Genomic DNA, 26,886 nt, shown 5'->3' with positions numbered 1-26,886 from the left:
ACTATTTAAAGCTTCTGCATAAACCTTTGCTTATATAACAGTTAAAACTTTATGTTTTTGCGGATAGTAATGAAGCCCTCTGAGCCTCATAAAACCTGCAGCTGTAGTTTACAACACGTCTGTAGAGAAGCATCATGTTAATTATCATCCGCTGACTTAAAACTGACTGGGAGTAAATTACAGAAAGCAGCTCATATTTCAACATTATCATTCAACCTCCTAATATAAATTTATTAAAAAAAAAAAATAAATATCTTATTAGTTATTCTGAAATAATCAAACAGATGCCAAAGCAATTTAAAATCTGGGAGAATACACTGGAAAAATTATCTAGAAATAAGTAAACTTTTCTTAAATTAAGTGCATTTATCCTTAATCTGAGCAGGTAAATGAGATAGTTTGCCAATAGAATGAGTATTTTTACTCTTAAAATAAGATAATTAGATAATATGCACTTGAAATAAGACAATGCAATTGTGTTTTCTTATTTTAAGTGTAAATTATCTTGTTTTATTGGCAAAATGTCTCTTTTATCTCCTCAATCCAAGAACAAATGCACTTATTTAAAAAAAAAAAAAGACTTATCTAGACTTTGATTTTTTTCAGTTTATCGCTACAGTTAATCTAATGTTTTAAATAGCAGCAACAATCGTAATTTAAATATTTGGAATATTTCAAATAACGTCTTGGATTCAGTATGGAAATGTGCAGATCCTGCATATCAGTAGCATTTGGCTTTTATTGCCCTCAGTGGCCGTAATCTGTGCATTTTTATGTCAGATGCTGAAGTTCATCCTCGCAATATTCAGCTCTGGTGTCATAATTATCTGTTTTACGGATAGTTTTTCCTCCAGCTGAGATCAGTTAACTAAAATAAGGTCTTCTTCCTCTTTTCCTTTTTAACTTCAGATGAAATATTTGCAGCCTATAGGGTCTCAGCAGAGTGTCGCAGTTAGCTTGTCGCAGGTATGATGCAGATATTTTTGATTTATGCCCAATATTGAAGCGTGATCTGCACTATGTTACTCCACACCACAACGCAAGAGGGACAATCACCAACTAGCTAGGAGTGAGGGTTTGACGAGCTTGTTCGCCGTCTACAACCCCTCATCCAACACCGGACGACACACAGTTCACCCGTGAGCGTTCCCCAAAGACTGGCCGTGGCGTTGCGTGTTTTGGCCACAGAGCTACAAACTAGCGTCCTGCTCGGTGTCTGGGATAGTGTCCATCCGAGGTGGGCCAGGCGTAGGGCTGGGTATTGTTAAAAAAATTTCGGTTCCGGTACCAATACCGATACCTTCACTTCGATACCGGTTCCTGAACGATACTTTTTTCGATACCAGTTTTATAATATCAATTCGAAAAAAAAGAAAATTACACAACATAAAAAAGTACAAATCTTGAGTTTTATTTTAAGCTCTGTTTTTCCATTTACATTTTTCCTCTTACATAAAAAAATAAATAATTCAGTGTCTAATATTCACTGTTACATTGTGAGGACCTTTTTACTTAGCAGTTTTCCTTTAGAAAAATTACCATGTCTGACAAACAAGCCCGTTGAATGGGATCCTACTGACAGCGCACCGCTGGTATGGGGGGGGTCTGAGCGGCTCCGACAGAAATATTGAAGGCAGGATGAACTGACTGCACTGATTACGTTTTCAGGTGGATTTTCCCACTTAAAAACATAATAAAACTACTTTCTTCCCACTGATCACAGCAAATATAGCTGCAAGGCAAATAAAGGATAGAGTAGCTCCGCCCAACGCGCGTCTGACCCACTTTGCGACCGCGCAGCCAGAGCAGCAAAGCTTCTTCAGCAGCGCGTCAGAAGCTGGTACAAGCAGCAAAAATGAAGCAGCAGACGAGATTTTGCTGCTCTTGCTGCGTCCAGTTTGAAAGCAGCATGATTCACTCCGCTCTGGCTTTGCTCCGCCCACGGGCTGCTGAGAGGAGGACGGTCGCGCTGGCTGCGGTCCGCTCTTCTTGCAGTCAAACACAGAGCGACTTTCTGCTCTTAAATTATTTCCGTGCACGATGTATTGCATTGTGCACTATTAGCATTAGTCTTAATAAAGTGAAGCCGCACTTTTGACCTGGGGGGCATTTTAAAGGGGTTCCGCGACGCTGCAACCAGTTCACAAAAGATACACATGAACCCTGGCTGTAGGCGGGACCACCTGTGTATTTTTCCTGGATGACACAATCACCTTAAGTGTTCCAGCCAATCACCGAAACTTGGTACCGAAAGACGAGGCATGTTTCGATACTCTGTAGAACCGAAGCATTTCGGTCGGTACCATAAAAGTACCGAAGTTCGGTACCCAGCCCTAGCCAGGCGTTGTGGATGGCACTACAACCAGAGTTTCTGCCATTAGGAACCAAACGGGAAATATACATAGTGTAGAGCGGATTTAGAATTGACCAATCAGAGGCCTCCTGTCTGCGATCACCTACAATTTTATGGGAGGTGCACCAAAGTGTCTGCGGAACGGGGGTCATATCTTCGTTAACTGCGACACACATGCAGACGAACTGGTTTCTGAGCATTAAACAGGATATACTGGGTTTCCAAGATATTTAATGTTATTCTTGTTTTTGTCCGGACCCTAATCAGGTTAAAAACGACCCTCAATCAGCAGTGAGCGGCTAAAGCAGTCTCCGCAAGAACAGATCTACAATATATCATCTTCAGATGACTGAAGCCAGTTGGTTTGTTTCATTTAAAGCTGTGATCTTGCTGTTCAAGTCATGCGGTTAATTCTATTCAGTGTATTTCTATAGCTCCAATTCACATCATGTCATCTCAGGTCACTTTCCAGTTCAACCAGATCATCCAGTCAGATTGATTCAAAGTTTTCTATCTAAGGAAAACCAGCTGATTGCATCGACTCATTGACTCTTCAGCAATCCCTCACACTAAGCATGCTTGTAGCGACAGTGGAGAGGAAAAACTCCCTTTGAACAGGAAGAAACCTCCAGCAGAACCAGGCTCAGTGTGAGCGGCCATCTGCTGAGGCCCACTGGGGTTCAAGGAGACAGAAGCAGACATAGAAAAAGAAGCATAGATACAAAAGGCAACTGTCAACCAGCTCCACAGGCGGCCCCGTCCAGGAAACACACAGCCAGGCAGACGAGCTCCGAGCCAGCTCCCATGTCAGAGGATGAAGAGAGCACATCCAGTTAGTCACAGTCAGAGAAACAGGACTACACTGGAAAACAGGCCAAGCTCCAACATCTAGAAACAAAGGTGTTGATGGCTAAGATAATGACTGCATCCTCTCTTAATGAAGCTACATCACTCTTTCATCCACGTCACAGACACACCCACATCCACCCAGGAGGTGATCTGTGGGAAAATAAAACATCTTAAGCAGCAAATCATAAAGACAAGCAGTCCTAGAACGCATGATTCAATCAGTCCTGTTCACATCTGAGCAAAATGGATAATTTTAGATGAAAATTTCACTCTGATTCAGCTCCTGCTTGCCCTTTATCCAGCTAACTTGGAGCCTAAAAGCAGCAGAGAAAACTGGCTCCTAACTACTCCAACATCTGTGACCACAGACCTTCATCATGTTGGAGCTGGTACAGCTGGGTGCCTCCATGTTTTCGTTGAGTTCTGACACCAAAGCAGCAGGTGTGGGCCCAGTCCGGGTCGGTATGCGGTGAGCAAACGGTCTGGCTCTGCAGACGGGGGTTCTGCAGGATGGAAAACGGTGCCAGCACTTTTTAGCAGGACTTGGTCTAAAACGGGTCATCAAATCTAAGTGGGTCTGAGATGTTTCTGGTGATTTACTCACCACACATCTGGAACTGGTCTGGTACCAGTTCTGACAGAATTGGGCCAACGTTGGGCTTTCTTGGGGAATAAAAGATGACTGCAGAATCACACAGAACCACTAAAGACCCGTCACAATAAAATGTTCATGTGTGCAAACCTCCCAGAAAAGTAGAATTAGGGGATATTTTGATGAGAACAGAAACATATGAAGAGAATCTGCTGGTTTATCAGAAGTGATCCGTTTGTCTGCCTTTGTTGGTTAATTCTTATTTATCAATGTAACAAAAACAGAAACAATCAGTCAAATTCACTAAATACATTCAGATTTTATTGCTTGCTCTACATGAGACGCGTATATTTGAAATGGAAAGAATGACTTTAATACTAGAAACCATCCGATGACCACAAACACGGTCTACATCATCCCTGGCAGCGCCATGTGAACGCCTGTCAGAGTCACAAATGAAGGGTTTCTGTTTCTCCAGAGCGAGACCAGCGCTGGTGGTCGAACGCGCCGCTCAACAGTCCTGCAAAGAACAGGATTGGAAGCAATCAGAGACGCAGCTCAGAGCCATGTCTAAGAAATGCACTGATAGACCCGTTTCCATGAAGTCCACCAGGATGTAAAAAAGATTAAATTCAGCAAGATCAGAAAGTAGAAGCAGCAGACTGCAGGCTAGCTACCTGAGCAGCCTAACCAGTGGAAAAGAATAAGATCAGAAGGTTAGACCTCCAGCTTTACTCCATGTAGATCAGAAGAGGACGAAGCCAGACGGGAGCATATCTACTGACCTGTACCTTCTCATTAAAATATATCTGGATCCTGTTAAACTACCTGCACTATCAGACCTCTGGAGGACATAGGGACCCCTTTTTCATCATCCTGCTTCATTCTATCTCTATAGTTGTGCTGCTATAGGCTTAGACTGCTGGAGGACATAGGGACCCCTTTTTCATCATTCTGCTTCATTCTATCTCTATAGTTCTGCTGCTATAGGCTTAGACTGCTGGAGGACATAGGGACCCCTTTTTCATCATTCTGCTTCATTCTATCTCTATAGTTCTGCTGCTATAGGCTTAGACTGCTGGAGGACATAGGGAGCCCTTTTTCATCATTCTGCTTCATTCTATCTCTATTCTCCCACTCTGCAGAATCTGTTAGTTCAATCTCTAACGTTCTGCTCTCTCTGCTTTTTCTCATAGTAGCTTCATCTGGTCTGTTCCTGTTTGGCTGTGACTCCATCCTGGAGAGAAATATCAGCTGTGCTGCTGCCATCAACACCTTTGTTTCTAGATGTTGGAGCTTGGCCTGTTTTCCAGTGTAGTCCTGTTTCTCTGACTGTGACTAACTGGATGTGCTCTCTTCATCCTCTGACATGGGAGCTGGCTCGGAGCTCGTCTGCCTGGCTGTGTGTTTCCTGGACGGGGCCGCCTGTGGAGCTGGTTGACAGTTGCCTTTTGTATCTATGCTTCTTTTTCTATGTCTGCTTCTGTCTCCTTGAACCCCAGTGGGCCTCGGCAGATGGCAGCTCACACTGAGCCTGGTTCTGCTGGAGGTTTCTTCCTGTTCAAAGGGAGTCTTTCCTCTCCACTGTCGCTACAAGCATGCTTAGTGTGAGGGATTGCTGAAGAGTCAATGAGTCGATGCAATCAGCTGGTTTTCCTTAGATGGAAAACTTTGAATCAATCTGACTGGATGATCTGGTGAACTGGAAAGTGACCTGAGATGACATGATGGGAATTGGAGCTATAGAAATACACTGAATAGAATTTTAAGCTCAGTTAGAATTTAATTCTCTATTGTAAAAAAACAAAAAAATGTCAAAAGAAAAACAGAATATAATCCTGATTACCAGAGATTAATACGAGACTCTGGAATCTCATAGAATAAGACCGATTCGGTAAAGTAAGGTCAACAATTAGAGGTTAAAAGTTCTGCCAAAAGACGACCTCTAATCTCACTATCGCCACGGTGGTGGCAGTATGATGATGTGGCGATGTTTGGCATTTCCAGTGTATTGATGAAATTAAGTGGATCAATGGATGGTGTTGATTTATAGACAGATTGTGAAAAACAATGTTTTCAGGAGGGAATGGAGGATTAGTAGGATTTAAAAAATAACAGTCCAGCAGTTTATGGTCAGAGTTATAATGGGACTGGATAAAGTTTTTTTTTTCTTGCTTTTGTAAACATGAGATTGAAGGATCCTTTATCCAGGAGAATCCCTGCAGGCTGTAGAAGCTCCGTCGGCACAGACTGCAGTTTAAACGGGAGCCAGTCGGCATGAGAAGGAGACTGGATTGCAATCAGAATAATCTCGGTTAGAAACGTTTCTCCTGCAGCTGCACAATTCAGAGATGTTTAAACTTTAATCCCTGGTTTCCTCAGCAGTCATGTGTTTCGAACATAAGATCAGGATCCTTCTGAAAACGGCGGAAACCTGAGTGAACAGGCGGGTAGCAACTGGAAAACCATGTAGATGGAAATAATACCACCAAGTCTGCCTCTCTAGATCAAAACTGATGCTTGTAGATTTACTGGCTTTTCTTTGACAACAAGCGGATTAGTTTTCTTTAACCTGACAATCAGAACCCCATAAAATCCTTTTGTTTTGGGGTCTTAACACCAACTTTCCACCACTGTTTGATTGAGATTTGCTCTTTCCTCTCTCAAACCGTATTTAACCAGAAACCTTGTGCAGCGTGATCCGGATCAGAAGGGCTGACGGCATGCAGACAGACACCTTTTGGTGTTTCCAGACTCCAGCAGAGAGAGCCTGAGCAGCAGCAGACCGTTTCTGGGTCAGAACCATCCGACGTGAACATTCCAGCTCCCTGACACAATGGAGATGACTTCAGCCCACCGGCCTGCAGATCCAACCCACCTCTGCTCCAAAGTGAGATGGATGACCAGAAAGCATGGAGCAGGGCGATTACATCACTGACAGCGCCCCGGAGGGCTGATGTTACCAGGCGTTACGTAAAACCCAGACTTTTTCCGCTAAACAGCAGGAAAACGGCTCTGACTCAGCAGCACAACTTTACCAACTGAAAGCAGATTTAACTGACAGGTTTCCACTAAAAGGTCAAACTGTACAGGAACAAGAATCACAGCTTGAAGAGCAGATCAGGCCGGGGGGGGGGGGGGGGGTTACCATTAGGCAATACTAGGCAGTTGCTTAGGGGGCCCCCAAAAAAACTCTGTTTCCATGTATGATTAATACGACTATTCCTTATTTTTGCACATTAATTATGTTTTTAATAAAAATCCTTTCACTAAAATGCCATCAGAACGCTGATAATATTAAGCGTGTCTCAGCCCCCCCCTTCAGTGTCCACCATATTGGATCAGTCCATTTGCTGCACATGTTCAGAAAGGTCCAAACAGACAGCAGCAAACCATTTGAAAACAAACCATGCAAAGAGCAGTGTTGCCAACTTAGCGCTTTAGTCGCTATATTTAGCCACTTTTCAGACCCCTCTAGCACTTTGATTTCTAAAAAGCTCCTAGCGCCAAATCTAGAGACTTTTTTCTGCTACTGGAGACTTTGGAGACAACATCTAAAAGCAGCGAACTCTGCTCTCCAGAGCGAGTAGATTGGTAACCCCGCCTCCTGCTCTCCTCTATCTTGTCTGCTGTCATGATTCATGCAGCTATTATTTCATCCAAATGAAAAATGGAGAACAGATAAGCAGATCATGGCTTGTCTACAGTGAAAAGAAGGACTGGGTTATTTACTTTGGCCTTTTTGGAAACACAGGAAGGAGCAATCAGCTAAGTGAGCTTAGTGCTTGGAAAAAATCTTTCATTCCTTTAGAGACAGCATGAAAAGTCAGCTGAGTACAAAACATAGAGAGGAAAACAAGAAGAAAAGGGACAAGAAGAGAGGGACACAACCTAGAACAGATAATGGATGTCTTCTCTATTCAGAGGGCCCCCTGCCTGTCTTTGCCTAGGGCCCCAAATTTCCTAAATCCGCCCCTGATCAGGCTGAATGTTTCAGGATCAAATGGAGGAAATTTGTTCCAAAAACATGATGATAACTTATAATTATGTGTTTGTCTTTAACTGATAACTCTGCAGGGATGTGAAGCATCTATATGAAAACAGTGGAACCTAAAAGGTGGATGCAGGAGAATTAAAGGTGGTGCCTAAAAGCAAATCATTAAATATTCTCACAATAAATTATTGTTTGAGCTAAAAATAATTCACAGGCCAGTGCGCTTCTGTTTATCATCTCCCTGATCAGGAAACATCCCCAAATATTTCTAACATCTGTCCGCAGATGGAGAGTAAAGGATGGTTTGCTTACAGCAGGAGCGGAGCTGGTGTAAATGGGTGGAAGCCTCTCTCTTTCCCTCTCCACTCCTGACAGAGCAGAATGTTCTCCATCCATCCTCCGCGAGTGGAAAACTTGTTTTTCCTCCGTGGAAAGTTTCAATCCTCTGCTGCGCCTGTGGTCCTGCTTCTCAGAGGGCTGCGCATGTTTCCCCCCCCAGACTTCCGCCTCTCAGCTCCAACATCAGGGCAAAAATCAGGAAGATTCACATCCTACAACAGACGGAGTGAAATCTACCTTCGTCGGACAGGTGAGCTCCCCGTTACGCGCACAGCCTGACGCGCAAACGTCTCCAAATAAACCAGGCGTGCGTAAAGTCTCCCGTGGATCCCTGCGGACTGCGTGGGGTGGAGTTAGTTAGTAAATAAGTTTTAAAGTCTTTAAAGGGGAGTTTTTCATGCGCTTCTTCTGCGCTTCTTTCTCTGCTTTTCTGCGTCGTCGGTCGGTGAGGCAGCCCAGCAGCGAGCCGGCGCCATGTTTGGAGGGGAAGGAGGAGGAGGAGGCGCCTGGAGAGACGCGTCACGAATAGGAGAGATATGGCAAGCCAAGAAGGTCATATTTCGCATTGAATTGTCGCGTTAAGATTGAAGTTAACCCGCAAAAAACGCGCGTTCCCCCGAGATTACGCCGCTTTTTACGCCGTCTTTTACCAACAAGCGCCGCCTTTTACGCGCGTCATGATAGTACCGCAAGACGCGCGTTAAATACGCGCGTTGTGTCGGTCAGAACGCGCGTATTTAACGCGCGTTTTCCTAATATGATAATGATGTCCTTCCTTCTTTTCCCACAGCCAATGCATTTGAACTGGTTGCATCCAATGGCTGATCAAGGCAGCCAGACCAAGAAAGTTCAGCATAGATCTGCTTTGTGGAAAACTGCACAGAGCTCAAAGTTGCAGCATTGCCAAAATTCACTGCATTGCCGTTTCACAAAGACTTAATGTTAGGAATATATCCACTACATACACTTTGCTGTTATTTTGAATCCATTCCATGCCTATTTTCATGTAAAAACGTTTTGCATCGCCAACTGATGTTTTGTATTTACCGGGATTACTAGGAATGTTTCACCACTTATCATCACCGAGAGGCGGCGTAGTGGGTTAAGTAACCACCTTCAATGCGATTTTTTGCTTCGTGGCAGGTTCGAATCCGGCAGAGGCAGTCCGACTTTTCCCTTTATGTTCTTTCTTGTCTCCAACCAAGCCCATTAATTTATTTATTTTTTTCTGAGAATATAATCATAAATGTAGCCTACTTCACTGTTTTTGATCCATCGCCATGCATTCTGTCATGTAAAAACATTTTATATTGTACTAATAAAATGACAATAAAGGGGACACTTGTCTTCCAGAAAATTTGCCTTGTTTTCTGTATATTTTCCTGCATATCACCAACCTTTTCCCATAATGCTTTCTACAGCCATGGAGCAACTGCTGTTAAAATTAAATTAACAGGAACATTTCTTATTAAAAGTGTTATTAGTGCAATGAGAAAAAACTTGCTTAGTTGAGCCAGTGGAGGTTTGATAATCCCCATAGCTCATGTTCTCTGTCTCCTACATATACACACACACACACATATATATATATATATATATATATATATATATATATATATATATATATATATATATATATATATATATATATATATATATATATATATATATATATATATATATATATATATATATATATATATATATATATACTATATTGCCAAAAGTATTTGCTCACCTGCCTTGACTCACATATGAGCTTAAGTGACATCCCGTTCCTAATCCATAGGGTTCAATATGACGTCGGTCCACCCTTTGCAGCTAGAACAGCTTCAACTCTTCTGGGAAGGCTGTCCACAAGGTTTAGGAGTGTGTTTATGGGAATTTTTGACCATTCTTCCAGAAGCGCATTTGTGAGGTCGCACACTGATGTTGGACGAGAAGGCCTGGCTCTCAGTCTCCGCTCTAATTCATCCCAAAGGTGTTCTATCGGGTTGAGGTCAGGACTCTGTGCAGGCCAGTCAAGTTTATCCACACCAGACTCTGTCATCCATGTCTTTATGGACCTTGCTTTGTGCACTGGTGCACAGTCATGTTGGAAGAGGAAGGGGCCAGCTCCAAACTGTTCCCACAAAGTTGGGAGCATGGAATTGTCCAAAATGTCTTGGTATGCTGAAGCATTCAGAGTTCCTTTCACTGGAACTAAGGGGCCAAGCCCAGCTCCTGAAAAACAACCTCACACCATAATCCCCCCTCCACCAAACTTTACACTTGGCACAATGCAGTCAGACAAGTACCGTTCTCCTGGCAACCGCCAAACCCAGACCCGTCCATCAGATTGCCAGATGGAGAAGCGCGATTCGTCACTCCAGAGAACGCGTCTCCACTGCTCTAGAGTCCAGTGGCGGCGTGCTTTACACCACCGCATCCGACGCTTTGCATTGCACTTGGTGATGTATGGCTTGGATGCAGCTGCTCGACCATGGAAACCCATTCCATGAAGCTCTCTGCGCACTGTTCTTGAGCTAATCTGAAGGCCACATGAAGTTTGGAGGTCTGTAGTGATTGACTCTGCAGAAAGTTGGCGACCTCTTCGCACTATGCGCGTCAGCATCCGCTGACCCCGCTCCGTCAGTTTACGTGGCCTACCACTTCGTGGCTGAGTTGCTGTCGTTCCCAAACACTTCCATTTTCTTATAATACAGCTGACAGTTGACTGTGGAATATTTAGGAGCGAGGAAATTTCACGACTGGATTTGTTGCACAGGTGGCATCCTATCACAGTTCCACGCTGGAATTCACTGAGCTCCTGAGAGCGACCCATTCTTTCACAAATGTTTGTAAAAACAGTCTGCATGCCTAGGTGCTTGAATTTATACACCTGTGGCCATGGAAGTGATTGGAACACCTGATTCCAATAATTTGGATGGGTGAGCAAATACTTTTGGCAATATAGTGTATATATATATATATATATATATATATATATATATATATATATATATATATATATATATATATATATATATATATATATATATATATATAAACCACGTCACATAAATGTTCTTTCAGTCTACAATACTTTCAGTCTGCAGATGGCGCCATATAACGGGTAGGCTACTGGCAGAGCAGCAAACAGGTGTTTGCACCAAAGCTGGGGAACAATATAGGCAAGGTGTGTCTCTTTTTCAAGAGAGAACTGGATACTGGATTCTTTCATCTTTTTTATTTATTATGAACTATTATCTATTTCCCACTACCTTTTACCACTAGTCAATACCTTTACTTATGTGTACTGGAACAAGATCCAAATGTGCAAGAGTCTAATTACATTTTCATTGTGGAATAGGAGACAAGGTATGGGTGCAGCACCTTCCATTGGGGGTGTATCCAGAAAACAGGTACTATGTTATTTAGATGTTACATTTAATTTTAACAGCAGTTGTTCCGTGGCTGCAGAAAGCATTATGAGCTTGGGAAAAGGTTAGCGATATGCAGGAAACATACAGAAAACAAGTCAGACAGACACATTTTCTGGAGGACAAGTGGCCCCTTTATTGTCATTTTATTAGCACTATGTAAAAAGTTGTTACATGACAGAATGAATGGCGATGGATCAAAAACAACAGAGAAGTGGGCTACATTTATGGATTATATTCTTGGTTAGAGGCAAGAGAGAATATCAAAGGCATAGGTTTTAATTCAGCTTTGGTAGGGACACTCTAGGCTAAAACAGGCGAAACTTCTGACTGCAGTTCTATGAAGAAGCAGGAGATAGTTTGGATTTTTGGAACTTGAGAAATGAAAGTAACCAAAGTTAGGATTTCTTTTATAAAACAAAATATTCTGAGTCAGACAGGAGTTTTGAAAACTGCTGTCAAAATGAGCAGTCTGTAATCTATCAACATTTCTGATTCCCTTTCACCAGTATTTCTTTTCTATTACTGTTTTCTGTTTTTTGACGGCAGTTCAGGTGTATATAAAAGCTGTTAATTTATTTTGTAGAACATAACAACACGAGAAGGATGCTGACGTTCTTCTATTTTTTTGTTTTCCACATAAAAATAGTTCTATTCAATTGATTCTACTTCTAGAAATAGGATAAAGACACACAGAGGAACTCTATTTACACTGATTCTATTTTTCTAGATTTCCACATGGTCCATAAGTAAATTAGTACATTAATCTCTGGTAAATAATGCTTGAATCTGGCTGTTTATTTTGGATACTATTACATTACAGATAATAATTGTTTAAAGTGATTTTATATTTTAATAAACTTTGGCTGATTCTTAGTGTTGTGTTTGTAGATGATGCCACTAAAAAAGAAAATAGACATAAGGAGCTTTTAAACAGCAAGCAATATAGGATGATGATAAAAGGTTGTTACATTTAATCCTTTACTATTATAGACGCACTTGTATAATAGAAACATTATATGATTGTAGGAAACAGATATAATGATGCAGGGCAGCCTCAGGGTGAAGCAGCTGCCCTTCACTGCTGCATGATGGAAGAAATGTGTTTGGAATGCTATCATAAAATTAGGGCTGCAACTAATGATTATTCTGCAAATTGATTAATCTGTTGATTATGTTTTTGATGAATTGATTAATATTCAGATCACCCAAAGGTTCCTAAAAGTAGATTTTTTTACGAAATGACCCCAGGTGAAACAGAAACGTTTCCTCTTGAGGAGTTCTGGATGGAGAATATTGACAGACTAAAAGTTTTTTTTGTCTTAAATGCAAAATGTTTACATATTTTTTCATAATCTTGGTATAATTCCTGCTCTAAGTGGGTCGCTCTATTGGCTAAAGGCACATTTTAGTGGCTCTATACTCCAGTTAATTATTAATCAATTACTAAATCAGTTGACAATTATTTAAATTATTGATAGATATGATTAATTGTTTTAGCCATAGAAAAAAAATTATGAAATGGGCTACATAGACTAACTACAGCCCAGATGTACAACTTGTATAGTGAAGTTAATATTTCAAAATGCTCAGTGTGAGTTCCTCTTATAGTTCCAGTGCACATGTAAATACAATACATTTATTTGCCGTCCGTTGAATGTATTATTTTGCATGACACAGAGAGAGCATATTACATAAAAAAATAAGAGTGGGTTTCACCTGTTTACCTCTGCACAATTATATATCTTCAAAAGAAAACCCAAGATACGTCAACATATAACAGGCATATTTAGATTATATTTGGTTAAATAGGAATGTATTTACCTTCTGTCTTAGTGGCTGGTAAGTTTAAATGCAAACATTTTCAAAGTGGAAAAAAGTCCTAATTGCACATTGATCAGAGCCAGTGATGCTTCAAACATTGCTAAATAGCATCTAGTGAGTGTAGTGCTTATAAGATTTGTATTAATCTAGGAAGAAATTATGCTGTTCTCTTTAAACACACCAAAGCCTGATGCTCACATTAAGCATAAAAAAAGAGTATGCATCTTTTTGCAAAGGACCAATGACATTAGAACGATGAAACTGAAGACCAATAGTGTCCCTACCAAAGCTGAATTAAAACCTATGCCTTTGATATTCTCTCTTGCCTCTAACCAAGAATATAATCCATAAATGTAGCCCACTTCTCTGTTGTTTTTGATCCATCGCCATTCATTCTGTCATGTAACAACTTTTTACATAGTGCTAATAAAATGACAATAAAGGGGCCACTTGTCCTCCAGAAAATGTGTCTGTCTGACTTGTTTTCTGTATGTTTCCTGCATATCGCTAACCTTTTCCCAAGCTCATAATGCTTTCTGCAGCCACGGAACAACTGCTGTTAAAATTAAATGTAACATCTAAATAACGTAGTACCTGTTTTCTGGATACACCCCCAATGGAAGGTGCTGCACCCATACCTTGTCTCCTATTCCACAATGAAAATGTAATTAGACTCTTGCACATTTGGATCTTGTTCCAGTACACATAAGTAAAGGTATTGACTAGTGGTAAAAGGTAGTGGGAAATAGATAAATAATAGTTCATAATAAATAAAAAAGATGAAAGAATCCAGTATCCAGTTCTCTCTTGAAAAAGAGACACACCTTGCCTATATTGTTCCCCAGCTTTGGTGCAAACACCTGTTTGCTGCTCTGCCAGTAGCCTACCCGTTATATGGCGCCATCTGCAGACTGAAAGTATTGTAGACTGAAAGAACATTTATGTGACGTGGTTTATATATATATATATATATATATATATATATATATATATATATATATATATATATATATATATATATATATATATATATATATATATATATGTGTGTGTGTATATGTAGGAGACAGAGAACATGAGCTATGGGGATTATCAAACCTCCACTGGCTCAACTAAGCAAGTTTTTTCTCATTGCACTAATAACACTTTTAATAAGAAATGTTCCTGTTAATTTAATTTTAACAGCAGTTGCTCCATGGCTGTAGAAAGCATTATGGGAAAAGGTTGGTGATATGCAGGAAAATATACAGAAAACAAGTCAGACCGGCAAATTTTCTGGAAGACAAGTGTCCCCTTTATTGTCATTTTATTAGTACAATATAAAATGTTTTTACATGACAGAATGCATGGCGATGGATCAAAAACAGTGAAGTAGGCTACATTTATGATTATATTCTCAGAAAAAAATAAATAAATTAATGGGCTTGGTTGGAGACAAGACAGAATATAAAGGGAAAAGTCGGACTGCCTCTGCCGGATTCGAACCTGCCACGAAGCAAAAAAACTGCACTGAAGGCGGTTACTTAACCCACTACGCCGCCTCTCGGTGATGATAAGTGGTGAAACATTCCTAGTAATCCCGGTAAATACAAAACATCAGTTGGCGATGCAAAACGTTTTTACATGAAAATAGGCATGGAATGGATTCAAAATAACAGCAAAGTGTATGTAGTGGATATATTCCTAACATTAAGTCTTTGTGAAACGGCAATGCAGTGAATTTTGGCAATGCTGCAACTTTGAGCTCTGTGCAGTTTTCCACAAAGCAGATCTATGCTGAACTTTCTTGGTCTGGCTGCCTTGATCAGCCATTGGATGCAACCAGTTCAAATGCATTGGCTGTGGGAAAAGAAGGAAGGACATCATTATCATATTAGGAAAACGCGCGTTAAATACGCGCGTTCTGACCGACACAACGCGCGTATTTAACGCGCGTCTTGCGGTACTATCATGACGCGCGTAAAAGGCGGCGCTTGTTGGTAAAAGACGGCGTAAAAAGCGGCGTAATCTCGGGGGAACGCGCGTTTTTTGCGGGTTAACTTCAATCTTAACGCGAGAATTCAATGCGAAATATGACCTTCTTGGCTTGCCATAGAGAGAGAGAGAGAATGATGGGGGGCTTAGATTCAAAATAAAAGAACAAAACTGCCCTGAAGAAAAACTCAAAGGTTGTTCAAACAGCAGAGAAACAACAAATATAAATTAAAAAAATAAGAATATTTAAATGCATTTTACAGCAGGGCCGGCCAGAGGCATAAGCAAACTTAGCAGCTGCTTAGTTTGCCTTTGCAAGCAGGGGGGCTGTTGACCAAACTACTGTATGAACGCTGCCCCCCAATAGGAACAGTACAGGCTCATTGATCCAGGCTCAAAATAAGCACCTGGTTGTAAATTTAAAGTCGTAGGGAAGCGGCTGTTCCAATCGTTGCATTTCCGAATTCTCCCAGTGGTGCCCGACTTTACACTAGTGAATACAGTGATGTGATTGGTCGATTATCAAGGGGGCGGGATTGTTGTGGCGGAAGGTTCGCAAGCAAGTTTGGTTGTAGCCGGTTTGTGGGAAGCATCTTGCTAACCAGTTAGCATCTTAGTGCTAGCAGGTTCCCAATGGGAAATTCCATTGGGACCAAGTAGCACTAAATTGGTGACTTAGAAACGACGCTGTCAGGGAACGCTATGGACAGCGGAAACATGCAAGAGGAGGAGAGTTTAGGGTCGGAGGTCGTGGATGAGTCTCCTCCGTCATCCATTTTTTATTTAGAGGAGGAAAGCGGGGACGAAGATGTTGTGGAAGAGGACGCCAGGGCGGCAGAAGCTTGGTTTGGTGTAGAAGGCTTCCAGCCGTACATGTTTGAGCCCTTGCCTCGCAACGCTGCCAGTTCTGTTAGCTCTACGCCTGCTGAAGACACAGGCGTCCATCCCCGTGAACACTGGGACGCAACTCAATGGGAAAGGAAAGGATTCTGGTTTCAACCGTTGCGTATATTAGCTGCGACACATGAATCAAGATGCTATGACCGAAAACATTTGATTGACAGATGGCCGCTGATATATGATTGGATGAATTTAGGTGTTCAGGCTGACGTAGAACTAACTGGCCTGCAGAAGATAACGAAATAAACACAGATTTTAAGGACATTTTTGGTACAAAGAGACTTATAAAGAGTACATTACAGTACAAGAGTACAAAAAAAACAAAAACAAATTAAAACTCTAATTGAGCAAAAACTGCAAAATGATCATTGAGGTAAAAAAAAAATCCAAATTCCAGAGTCTTGTTTACGCTCTGAATGAGGGTTGTGGTCTATAGTCCAGCTGAGCTCCACGGAGGGCTTGGTTTCCTCATTCTTTCATTGTTTTTATTATAACAATGTAGATTAAAACGAAGCTTTTTTTTCTCATCAGAGCAGAAGCTTCAGGTTCAGCAGGCTCCCTCCCCCCATGCAGCCGTGTTCCCCAGCCAGAACCCAGTTGGAGTCTGCAGCAGATCTAACTGGATGTTCTGGTTGTAACCATATAACCCAGCATGAAGCTGCTTATACTAGCAGCTCCCTGCTGTCCATGGTGCAGAGATGAAATGATATATAATGCAGGATAAAGTCCATCCCAGCCTCTTAGACCAGGTCTTCTTACCTTTGTTTGGTATTTAACAACATTCAGCCTTATTTTTGATTATAAAACAAACGAATAAAATAAAATCACAACAGAAGCATGAAAGGATCATTTATATTGTTTTAAATCTTTGGTTGTTTTCAGCCGTTCTTGGCTGAGTTGCATCTCAGGCCTTTCTTTTGGTAGTTGCCAGAGGAAGGTGGGACCTTTGTTTCCTTTTGGGTTCTGCGTCACTCTAACAATTTAACTTCTGTCTGTAATTAGTGAGAAACAGGACCCGGGCTTCGGGCCAAGCCTTGACTGAACACCAGCAAACTGAAGGGCTGCTGTTGTTGCACTTCTCTGTGGTTGTGTGGGTGGGGGGGACTCACTAGGGGTGTCCCTGTAACGTTGGGATCGTCTGGAGCAGCTTCCCCGAAATCAACCTAAATATTTCTCTACATTCATTAAAACTTACATATTCTAAGTCTTTACATGAAGAGAAAGAAACTTTATTTTTTCCAAACCAGCTTCTAGATAAACAGCTTCAGCTCATAAATGAGAAAGCGAAGCTGAAAAGATTTGAGTTCTGCTTTATTACATGGAATAAAAAACATGCAAATGTTACTGATAACAGGGCATCTTTGACTCTTTTCAATGAAAATCTACAATTCAGCTTCTCATAAAAGTTGTTTATTAGGCCCCGGGGTTGAAAATGAAATCATTTTTCAATCGTTTTGTTCCGAACGGTTCAGGTATGTTTAACGTTTTCATTCTTCACACCCAACATATCAGTCCTGAACCGTTTTGCAACTCAAAATATCGTTCGTTCTTATCGTTTTGGCTGAAAAAGGTCTATGGTTAACCGTGACTAGCTCTAAGCACGCCTCTGAGGGTTTCGAAGGTTAATGCCACTTGGACCTGTTTGGGCTTTTTCACTATGACCGAGTCCAAAGTACTTTTTCCATCCACATCTGGCCTCTTGTTATGGTTTTGGTGTTCTTGTAGCGACTTCTCAAACAACTCTGGATGTCGTCTTTGAGTCTGTCTCTGAAGGCTGCCGCTGTGACTCCCAATGATTTTGATCCGTCAGCCCTCGACTTGGCAGGTAGATTTGTTGGACGCTGCATTAAATGACTAAATGTTTCCTTATCAGGTTTTCCAGGTTCCATTCCATCTAAACATGTAAAAGCCAAAATAAATTGCAGCATTTAATCCGTAAAAACCAAACTATCCAGCTAACATTAAGGCCAGTTGGCTATAGCAGATGTTGGGTAGTTAGCTCACATGAACAGTGTAGATGATGATTCGTTTTTGCGTTGCTAAAAATGTCTAATTAGAGAGATATAACTGCAACCTTTATAGTGAAATACTAAGTTAACTTTATTATTGTAGAAACTGTTAGCTCAGTTGTGTCTCAGCGTCTCGCTGGGTTGGTAGTGGAAAAGGAACAGGAAATAGTGACATCTGCCTGGATTGAGCCCGGCGGCGAGGTGAACGAACCCCCGCTGACATTGGCTATGCTTTTGTCAAACGTTATAAAAATATATAGAGAACGAAAAAAAATGTTATTAACCGGTTTTGTGGATTTCAGAAAAACGTTTTTGTTGAACCAGTTCAGAGTCCTGATCAGGCCTACAATTGACCAGTAGAATAGATATATTTGTTTTACTCTATTAAAATAAGGGTATTATAATACAAGCTAACAGTTGCTGACATATGAGTGCAGACATGCCAAGCTGACCCTCCTCTTCCTCAGCCTTCTTTCAGGAGGACAAATGCACCGATGTCTCTGCAGACATCTGTGGCTTTAAAAGCAAAATGTGTCCATTTCTGACAATAATAATCTGGAATATAGGTGATTGTGTTGTTAATGGACCCTTTGTGTCCCAATAGCCTCTAAAACCAGAGGAAAGGAAACCACATCTGGAGCCGGTGAATAAAGGCCTGATTAAAATATGTTCAGATGTTTAAAGCTAATCCTGTTTGGAGGGTGCGTAATGCGAAGAGAGTAGGAGTGAGTCAACAGGCTCTTTGTTCTGCAGAATATTTAATGCATTGCAAAATATTTGCTAAAAAAGTAGGTTTGCATCCAAATTTAAAACTCAACAGTTGGAGGCAAAGATGTGGATGATAGGAGAAAGAGACGACATTGATAACCTTGCAACAAACCTAAGTCTATGTAAATCAGCATTAACAGGTAGTGATGTTATGAGGTGAGCAGAGGCTTCAAGGCGTGTCTAGTAGTGGTGGGGGTGTTTCCATGAAGTGCGGAGACGTGATTCATTTAGGGGAGGAGCCAAGATCAATGACGTCTGAAGCGCAACCAATGGGCAGCGAAAAGTAGTGATCCTCTGTCTACACGGTCAGTTAACTGACATCCAGTTCTTAGTCCCCACTCTTTATACTGATGAGCGATTTAGGGTGGACGTTCAAACAGAGCCGCTAGCATCAAGATGACGCTTTCCCCTCACAATCCTTAGTGACAAACAATTAAGATAAAAGATGGAGGAGGAATTAAGATTATGACTTTGATACGAAAGGGAAACAAGGAGAGTTCGCATTAAAGTCTGATTAGTTCCACATAAGGAGATTCCCTCTTTCAAGTGTGATAGAAAAAAAGGACTTTTGATCAGGCAGAACTGGAAAACATCTAAAGAAGGCAGAGCGAATCATAAACCTAAACCCAATAAGAAAAATTAGATTAACACACAAGCACTTAGAGCTTCTATAAATTAAATTCAAAGAAAGCCTCTAAATCATGTTCAGAAGCAGCGTTTGCATGAATGTGGCAACAGGCCCAGTAAATATCTTGCGTGCTTCTTTAACCAGAAAGAAACTAACCGATGCATTGGAGCAAATAGAGTTTCTAAAGAGACAAGACAGTTTCACAGACACACAATTAGTTTTCTGTTTTTGAACTAATTCCTGTTTGGGTCTGAAGCCACTGCTACCAAGGAGGACCTGGACAAATGCTCTTCTATAATCAAACTACCTGGTTTAACCGAGCAGAGGGAAATCAGCAGGTTCCCCGTGGAGTGGCTTAAAGACGTCCCTACCTGCTCAGAATATAGAAATACGGCTTCACCATTGCTCACCATTTCCCAGAAACAAACACAAACATATTTAATCTGGACTCTGGGGATCCGTCCGCTAGAGACTAATCTACCTCATAAATACTGATGCAAAAACTCTAAAAAGTAAAAATCCTAAAGCTGTCATGATGTAGTTTTGGTTAAACCTGATCAAACAGAATTAATAAAAGTCCGCAGATGAAAGTATAAAGGGCTTAGTGGTGTCTGTAGATTCTTAGAAAGCATTCGATAGAGTCTTCTATCTCCAGCAGTGTTTGGGCGAGAGGCAGGATCCACCCTGGACCGGTTCCTAGTCTGTCGCCCGGCAACAAAGAGACAAACTCTCACACCTAAGGCCAGTTTAATATAAATTAAGCTAAAAGTTATTTTTTTGGTTGGTTGTCCTGTTTGTCTCTGTGTTGCCCTGGCAACCTGTCCAGCTTGGACCCCGCCTCCCGCCTGTAGAAGCTGGAGACAGACACCAGCACTCCTCGCCACCCCACTTGGGATAAGCATGATAGAAAATGGATGGATGCATATTAGGGAAGAGTCAGGTGGGACGCTCACCTGTTCTCTGGTTGGAATCATCTACAGACTAATGTATCCGATATAAATGTCCCCGTTTAATCATTTTGGTCCTTTTGGCTCTGCATCATTCTTCCTCTGCAGTGATTTACTGGTTCCACACTGGAAAAACAATCTAGAAATAAGTAAAAATGTGTTAAATTAAGGGTATTTAACCTTAATTATAGTAATTGAATTAAAACGTTTACCAATGGAATGAGTATTTTTACTCTTGAAATAAGATAATTAGATCAAATGCACTTGAAATAAGACAATTCAGTTGTGTTTTCTTATTTTAAGTGTAAATTGTCTTGTTCCATTGGCAAAGCGTCTCACTTTCCTCCTCAATCCAAGAACAAATGCACTTATTTGAAGAAAAAAAAGGCTTGGAGCTCCCAAATTGAACGAGCTCGAAAGTAAAGGAAAATAAGCCGTCAAATTCTGGGGAAGAATCAAATCTCTTCAGAGGTTTAAAGAGTCAGACTGAATGTTTAATCTCAGGAAGCTGGACTGAATCACTAGGCTCAGGAAAGTTAAAAATAACTAAGAACCAGCAGAGACAAAAGTCCAGAAATATTAAAAAAACTGTTTATCATACAACAGCTCAGCTATTATCAATAAAACACCTTAAACCTGTTTTTTTGTCCTGATTTGGTTAAAGATCCATTTATTAAAGCAGTCAGTGTGAAGCGGCTCCCAGTTGGACCCTCTGATCTGATTCTGCTGCTTGGTCCAGCCCGGATGCCGTCAGGTTAAGCTCCGTTTGTTTGTGGAGCTGAGGCCCGGTTCAGCAGCAGACACGTGGTGTTGTTCTAACCCCAGATGTGTTTTTCATCAGTTCTGAGACTTTTTATGGCTTCTGGAGCTCAAACGTTCCCTTTTTTCCTCTCTCTCTCTTTTGCAGTTTGGTTCCCCAAGTGAAGCAACACTGACCCTGCAGGGAGCCTTCATGAATCGGACCCGGCAGAACAGAACCCTGCGAGCTGTCAGGCTGCATTAATGCAAGCTAAAGGTGATTTAAATTGGTTTCTGCTGCAGGACTGAAGCGCTGCTGCATTATTGGCTGTTATGTAAGAGTTTGTGCGCGTCCCTGTTAATGCAGCTTCCTTTGGGACCAAAAAATAACTTTTTCATCCTTTCTGATTTATTATACTCCTGCTGTTTATGAGCAGAGGAGCTGCTGGTTTGCATCCTGACTTGATAGTAATAAAAGCCTTAATCTGACCACAGTTAAAAAAAAAGGACATTTTTCATTTGAAATGTTCTTTTCTCTTAATAAAAATGATAAAATATGTCAAAGCCAGCAGCTATTATAGGAGTACAACCATTCTGTCGATTTAATAACAGAAGAGAATAAAACATGTTTAACAGTTTTATCTGTTTGATAATTAATTTACTACATTTGGTACGTTTTATTTCAAAGGAGGACATGAACACATGGTGGCTATAAAAACATTTACAGTGAATTCAGAGAAATCTGAGTGAATTAAAGATGAGCTGAATGTGAATTAAAATCCAGATTTTTGGATGCTTTTATAATTAAAACAAAAACCATTGGAGGAGATGTTCTTATGAAGATAATTTCAGCTTCTTTTATTATCCTTATTCACCTCCATCATGGACCAATCAGCATCCAGTGTTCATCTTAAAAGGCCTCTGATCCACAGCTTGTCTGCTCCTAGTGCACAGGCAGGGTTGCACCATGTGACTTCATTCAGATGACCTCGTTTCAGCCCAGCCCCAGCCCCTCCACCATCCTAGCTGTTAGAGTTTCATTCCTCCTGGACTCTCACTGCGTTCCACGTCTCATTTCAACCGGTCCGACAGAGGACCGCCATGTTGAGCCTGGTTCTGCCAGAGGTTTCTTCCCAATGGGGAGCTTTTCCTCTTCACTGTCGCTTCATGCTTGCTCATCAAGGACAGGTTTATGTGTGACCAGCAAAGGGGGGAACTTTTAAAACAAGATGCACCAGAATATCTTGGACAATTTCTTTAAAACATTTGTGTTAAAACATGGCTTCAGGTTTACAACTCGGTCCTTGGAAAGAAAAGGGAACATAGAAACAAGGGCAATTTAAATTATATTAAAAAAAAAACATGCAATGCAAAAGGAAACAAATTAGTAAATCAAAATAAAAGCAAACACATTAGGAATTTGAATAATAACCCAAAAAAAAAAAAACAGTAAAATAATAAAAGCAAGCAGTTTAAAGATTGGAACAAATTGTCATTGTCTAATTTTCTCTTCCTTCGACGGGTCCAGAGGAGTCATGCCCGCTCGCTCAGCCTGTTCAAGCAGCAACAGCTTTCATTAAACGCGGCTCAAACAAACACCGGCAAAACAAAGCAGCAGAGCGTCCAAAGCGCTGCAGCTGCAAGACATACCTAAACCACAAAACTCATCAGAAAACCTGTAGATAGATGCCTGAATTAAGATCTAAACAGGTAGATTACCCAGGAAGAAAATCCCTTGGTGTGTCAGATTCATTTGTTGTCCTATATGAACTCACAATTGTTTGAAGCTAACACCATCCCAGCCACGGATGGTATAAATGGCAGTTAGGATTTCAGAGGAGCGGATCAAGCAGACCAGCCGCTCAGGCTGCCGACATGTAGGGGAAGAAAACAGAGAACTTACAACATTCACTCATTTCAAAAAGCATCTAAAGAAATGGCTCAGAACACATCAGTCATGTCAGCATTAGCTGAATGTCTGTCATTAACAAGCCAAGCTGCCACCTGTGTCTCTGCTTTGTGTATGTCTATATATTTATATGTCCATAGTTTAAATGTTTTATTCTATTTTATGAACCTCTGTAGTACAGCGAACACTTATTCAGTATTTTTAAATCAGTTTTGAGGAGTTATAGCTGTTTTTATTTCTTTTTATATTTGTATTTTACATTGTAGCATGCTTACTGTTCTGTTTTTTTTATTTTAAGGTCTGTCCGGGAAAAACAGATGAAAAATAGCCTCTTGACTAATTCTGGTGCATTTGCAGGAATGCTTTTTAACGTACACTGTCCCTTACAAATAAACAAATAAATAAAAAAAGGAAGACACATGCACCTCACTGAGGCCTGCTCAGCTATAAAGCCATCTTCCCCGCCCACCAATAAAAACTTGCTTCCTGCTGCACCTGGTGCATGCAACCTGTTATCTAAGCTGGGCTTCCATCTTCCAGGTCCCTGAGTGAAGCTCTAGCATCAGCTCCACTGGATCTCCCCATAAAGCTCAGCAGACCGCCTCGCTAACCAGCAGTCTGCAGACTGACCAACTCCATCTATCTCCACTCCACCACCAGTTTCAGGCCTGTTCTTTACTCCTGTTCATGCATATCAAAGCAAAATTCATTGCTATGTTTCCTGCCGAGGTCTGAGCGCCACAGACTGAAGTAATCGTATCAATAAAATTCAAATAGTCTTTTTTAGTTTTTGAGATTCAACTCTCTGAAGCAGAAGAGGTGTTTGGCAGCGATGGATCCCATGAGTTACACCAGGATGTCCCTGATCACCTCGCCTTGGAGGCGACTGGAGGACAAATCTCAGCTGTCTGAACTTCACCTCTCAGCCGCACTTTGCTGCTGAAACACCTTTCAAAGTTCAAACATATCCTAGAAAAAAAACACAGACTACCTGACTTTAAGCTGCTTTTTTAATCCATTTTACACTTTTTATAAAACACAGATTATATTTAATGATTCTTGCAGATTTTCCTGCTCAGAGTCTGATGTTGTCTCACTGGTTTCCAGGCCTTTAAAACGGGCAGAAACTCTCAGATTCAAGCAGCTTCTTCCCCACAGCTCGCTGCACATGTTGAATTTAGACATCAGAAAGTTGGTATTTTTGTCTGCTTTGCTCTGCTGCAGGATTTATGGTTTTCTGGTAAATCAGCCCAAGAGTCCAGAGAGACACACCCAGACTCATTCACTCCCATTATATCTCAGATCTGTCTTCGACCTGTCAAATCTCCTACATAAGTCAGTAAACGCATAAAAATCGACCTGCGTTTCCACGGGAAGCTTCTCCCACTCAGCTCACAGGAACATCTACTGTAGCAACACTGCCTGTTTGTTTCAGGCCTAAATTCCTGCTAAAAAATGCAGCTGTGAGATCATCCTGCTGCTCCAAGGAAAGGAGGGGATCTCCATAGCAACCAGTGAGTCAGCATTTTTCTGGAGAAACGGAGTGGTGCTGTGGGATTCCTCCTGCTGCAGTGGGAGCCTGTTTTACTGGGAACTGAGAAGCTCTGGGCTGGATGGCGTCTGGCAGCATGTTTCAGGTTGTTGCAGAGCAGCTGCTCCGCTGAGGCCAAGTCGCTGCTTTAGGATCTGGAAGTGTTTTCATTTGAAATCAAGATTACCATTAATTTGAATCTTCTCTTCACTTTGTTATATTTTCCCTTATTTGTGGCGTCGTCCCAGGCTGTGTGGAGCGCTGCTGTTTCACTGCTGGAAACACCGATCCATGTGACGGTTCCTCAGGCTGTCTCGTTGCAAACGTTTCCACAGACTCTCTGACTGCAGCATCTCCTTATTATTCCTCTTCTAAAATCTTTTCAATCGCTGCAGTTTTCTGCATCTTTCTTTAACACATTTGCAAACAGCTTTGATGCTTCATGTTGCAAACAACCTATATATTTCTTTGCATTTTCCTTTATATAAAATGCATTAAATGTGATTTTATTTTTTTCCACAATGAATTCCAATGTTTCATCTGAGCTGGCAAAGAGGAAATTAAATGTATTTAATCCTCTAAAGCATGAAATCTGCTTCTCAAAGCCTTGAAGAAAAACATGTTGAGATAATGTTTGCAAGGAAGCCAGCACTGCAGTCTCCAGGTCGTATTATTAAATGAACTGGGATAAAAAAATATATATAAAAAAAAAACTCATTTAACCCAGAAAGATTTTTCAGGACTTTCTGTCTGGTTTGGGTTCTGATTCATGGGCTGCCTCATCCTCTCTGATAGTTTGTGTGGATGTGAAAACAGACGAGCTGAGAGGGTGGAGAGGCGCTGGTTGTCAGGAGGAATATTTGGTTGGAATCATAGCAACGTCTCAAAACTGTTGGAGAAAGAAAGAAAGCAGGACCAACATCTGGAAAGCCCGGAGAGGCAGGATCTTCTTTTTCAGGCCGTTTGACAGCAAATCACACACAGACAGAGGCCTCCCTCTGAAAAGGTTTGGAGCAGGAGAGAGAGGTTACTATAGTTCAGTCTGGAGGAGGAGGAGGAGGAGGAGGCAGGATAGGTTTCCTGCACACATTATGGTTTTCATCTGTCTAAACAGGGAAGTAGAAGCTGAATGGATGACAGGAAGATTTAGATTTTAAATGAGACACTTCAGATCTGAATAATGCATTGGAGGAATAATAACACTGAGCTCCCTGTAGTTTATAAACTGTGTCATGTTTAAATCTATCGGCAGAGGGCGCTGTTCACCTGCAGGAGCTTCACGCTGGAAAAACGATGTAGAAACAAGTAAAAATGTCTTAAATTATGTCTATTTATCTCTAATTTGAGTAGGTAAATGAGATAGTTTACCAATGGAATGAGTATTTTTACTCTTAAAATAAGATAATAAGATGCACTTGAAATAAGACAATGCAATTATGTTTTCTCATTTTAAGTGTAAATTGTCTTGTTCCATTGACAAAATATCTCTTTTACCTCCTTAATCCAAGAACAAATGCGCTGATTTTAAGAAAAAAAATTATTTAGCAAATTTTTTATTTTTTTCCAGTGTGGGCTCAGTTTTCCACCTCATCAGATTCTTCTTCATCATCAGTTTTATTGTTAATAAAGTTCTTATAATCTTTAAAATCAGAAATACCTTTTTTGTTTGTTTTTTGTTACACGCTCCAGATATACAAACATTGTCTCTCTCTCTCTCTCTCTCTCTCTCTCTCTCTCTCTATATATATATATATATATATATATATATGCATATATATATATATATATATATATATATGCATATGTATAACTATAAATCCAAACAGTGCTGACCACCAGACGTGTCGCCCAAATTGTCCCAGATGCTGCAGCCCAGAGGAAGTTGCAGGAGGCCGATCCAGGTCAGGGGAAGACAGAGCAGGCAGGAACAAGTTCAGGAATCCAGAAAACCTCTGATCCAGAGGTTTCCATCCAAACAGGAACAGCAGGATCAGACTTCCAGGAATCCACAGAGCCTTCAGGCAGGTTCAGAGTCCAGAAGCGTGCCCACACAGACACACACAGAAGCAGACAGGCAGGCTCAGTAGTAGAGGGAAGCAGAGACGAGAC

The 26,886-nt window shown here is 41.1% G+C and overlaps 1 protein-coding gene across 1 annotated transcript in view; it reads right to left on the bottom strand.

The window, feature by feature from the left end:
• hectd2 (HECT domain containing 2) overlaps positions 1-8,621 on the bottom strand; it is a 66,899-nt gene extending 58,278 nt beyond the window's left edge. The window contains exon 1 of the mRNA XM_038291782.1: positions 8,101-8,621. Coding sequence (XP_038147710.1) covers positions 8,101-8,184 — 84 coding nt within the window. The 5' untranslated portion in view covers positions 8,185-8,621. The remainder of the gene's footprint in view (positions 1-8,100) is intronic.
• Between the last annotated feature and the right edge of the window lie 18,265 nt (positions 8,622-26,886).

Source organism: Cyprinodon tularosa, unplaced genomic scaffold (assembly GCF_016077235.1).
Source record: "Cyprinodon tularosa strain WSP-4 unplaced genomic scaffold, ASM1607723v1 ctg1082, whole genome shotgun sequence".
NCBI lineage: Eukaryota > Metazoa > Chordata > Actinopteri > Cyprinodontiformes > Cyprinodontidae > Cyprinodon > Cyprinodon tularosa.
Note: the sequence above shows the minus strand (reverse complement) of the source record. Positions and strands in the feature narration are given on the sequence as shown.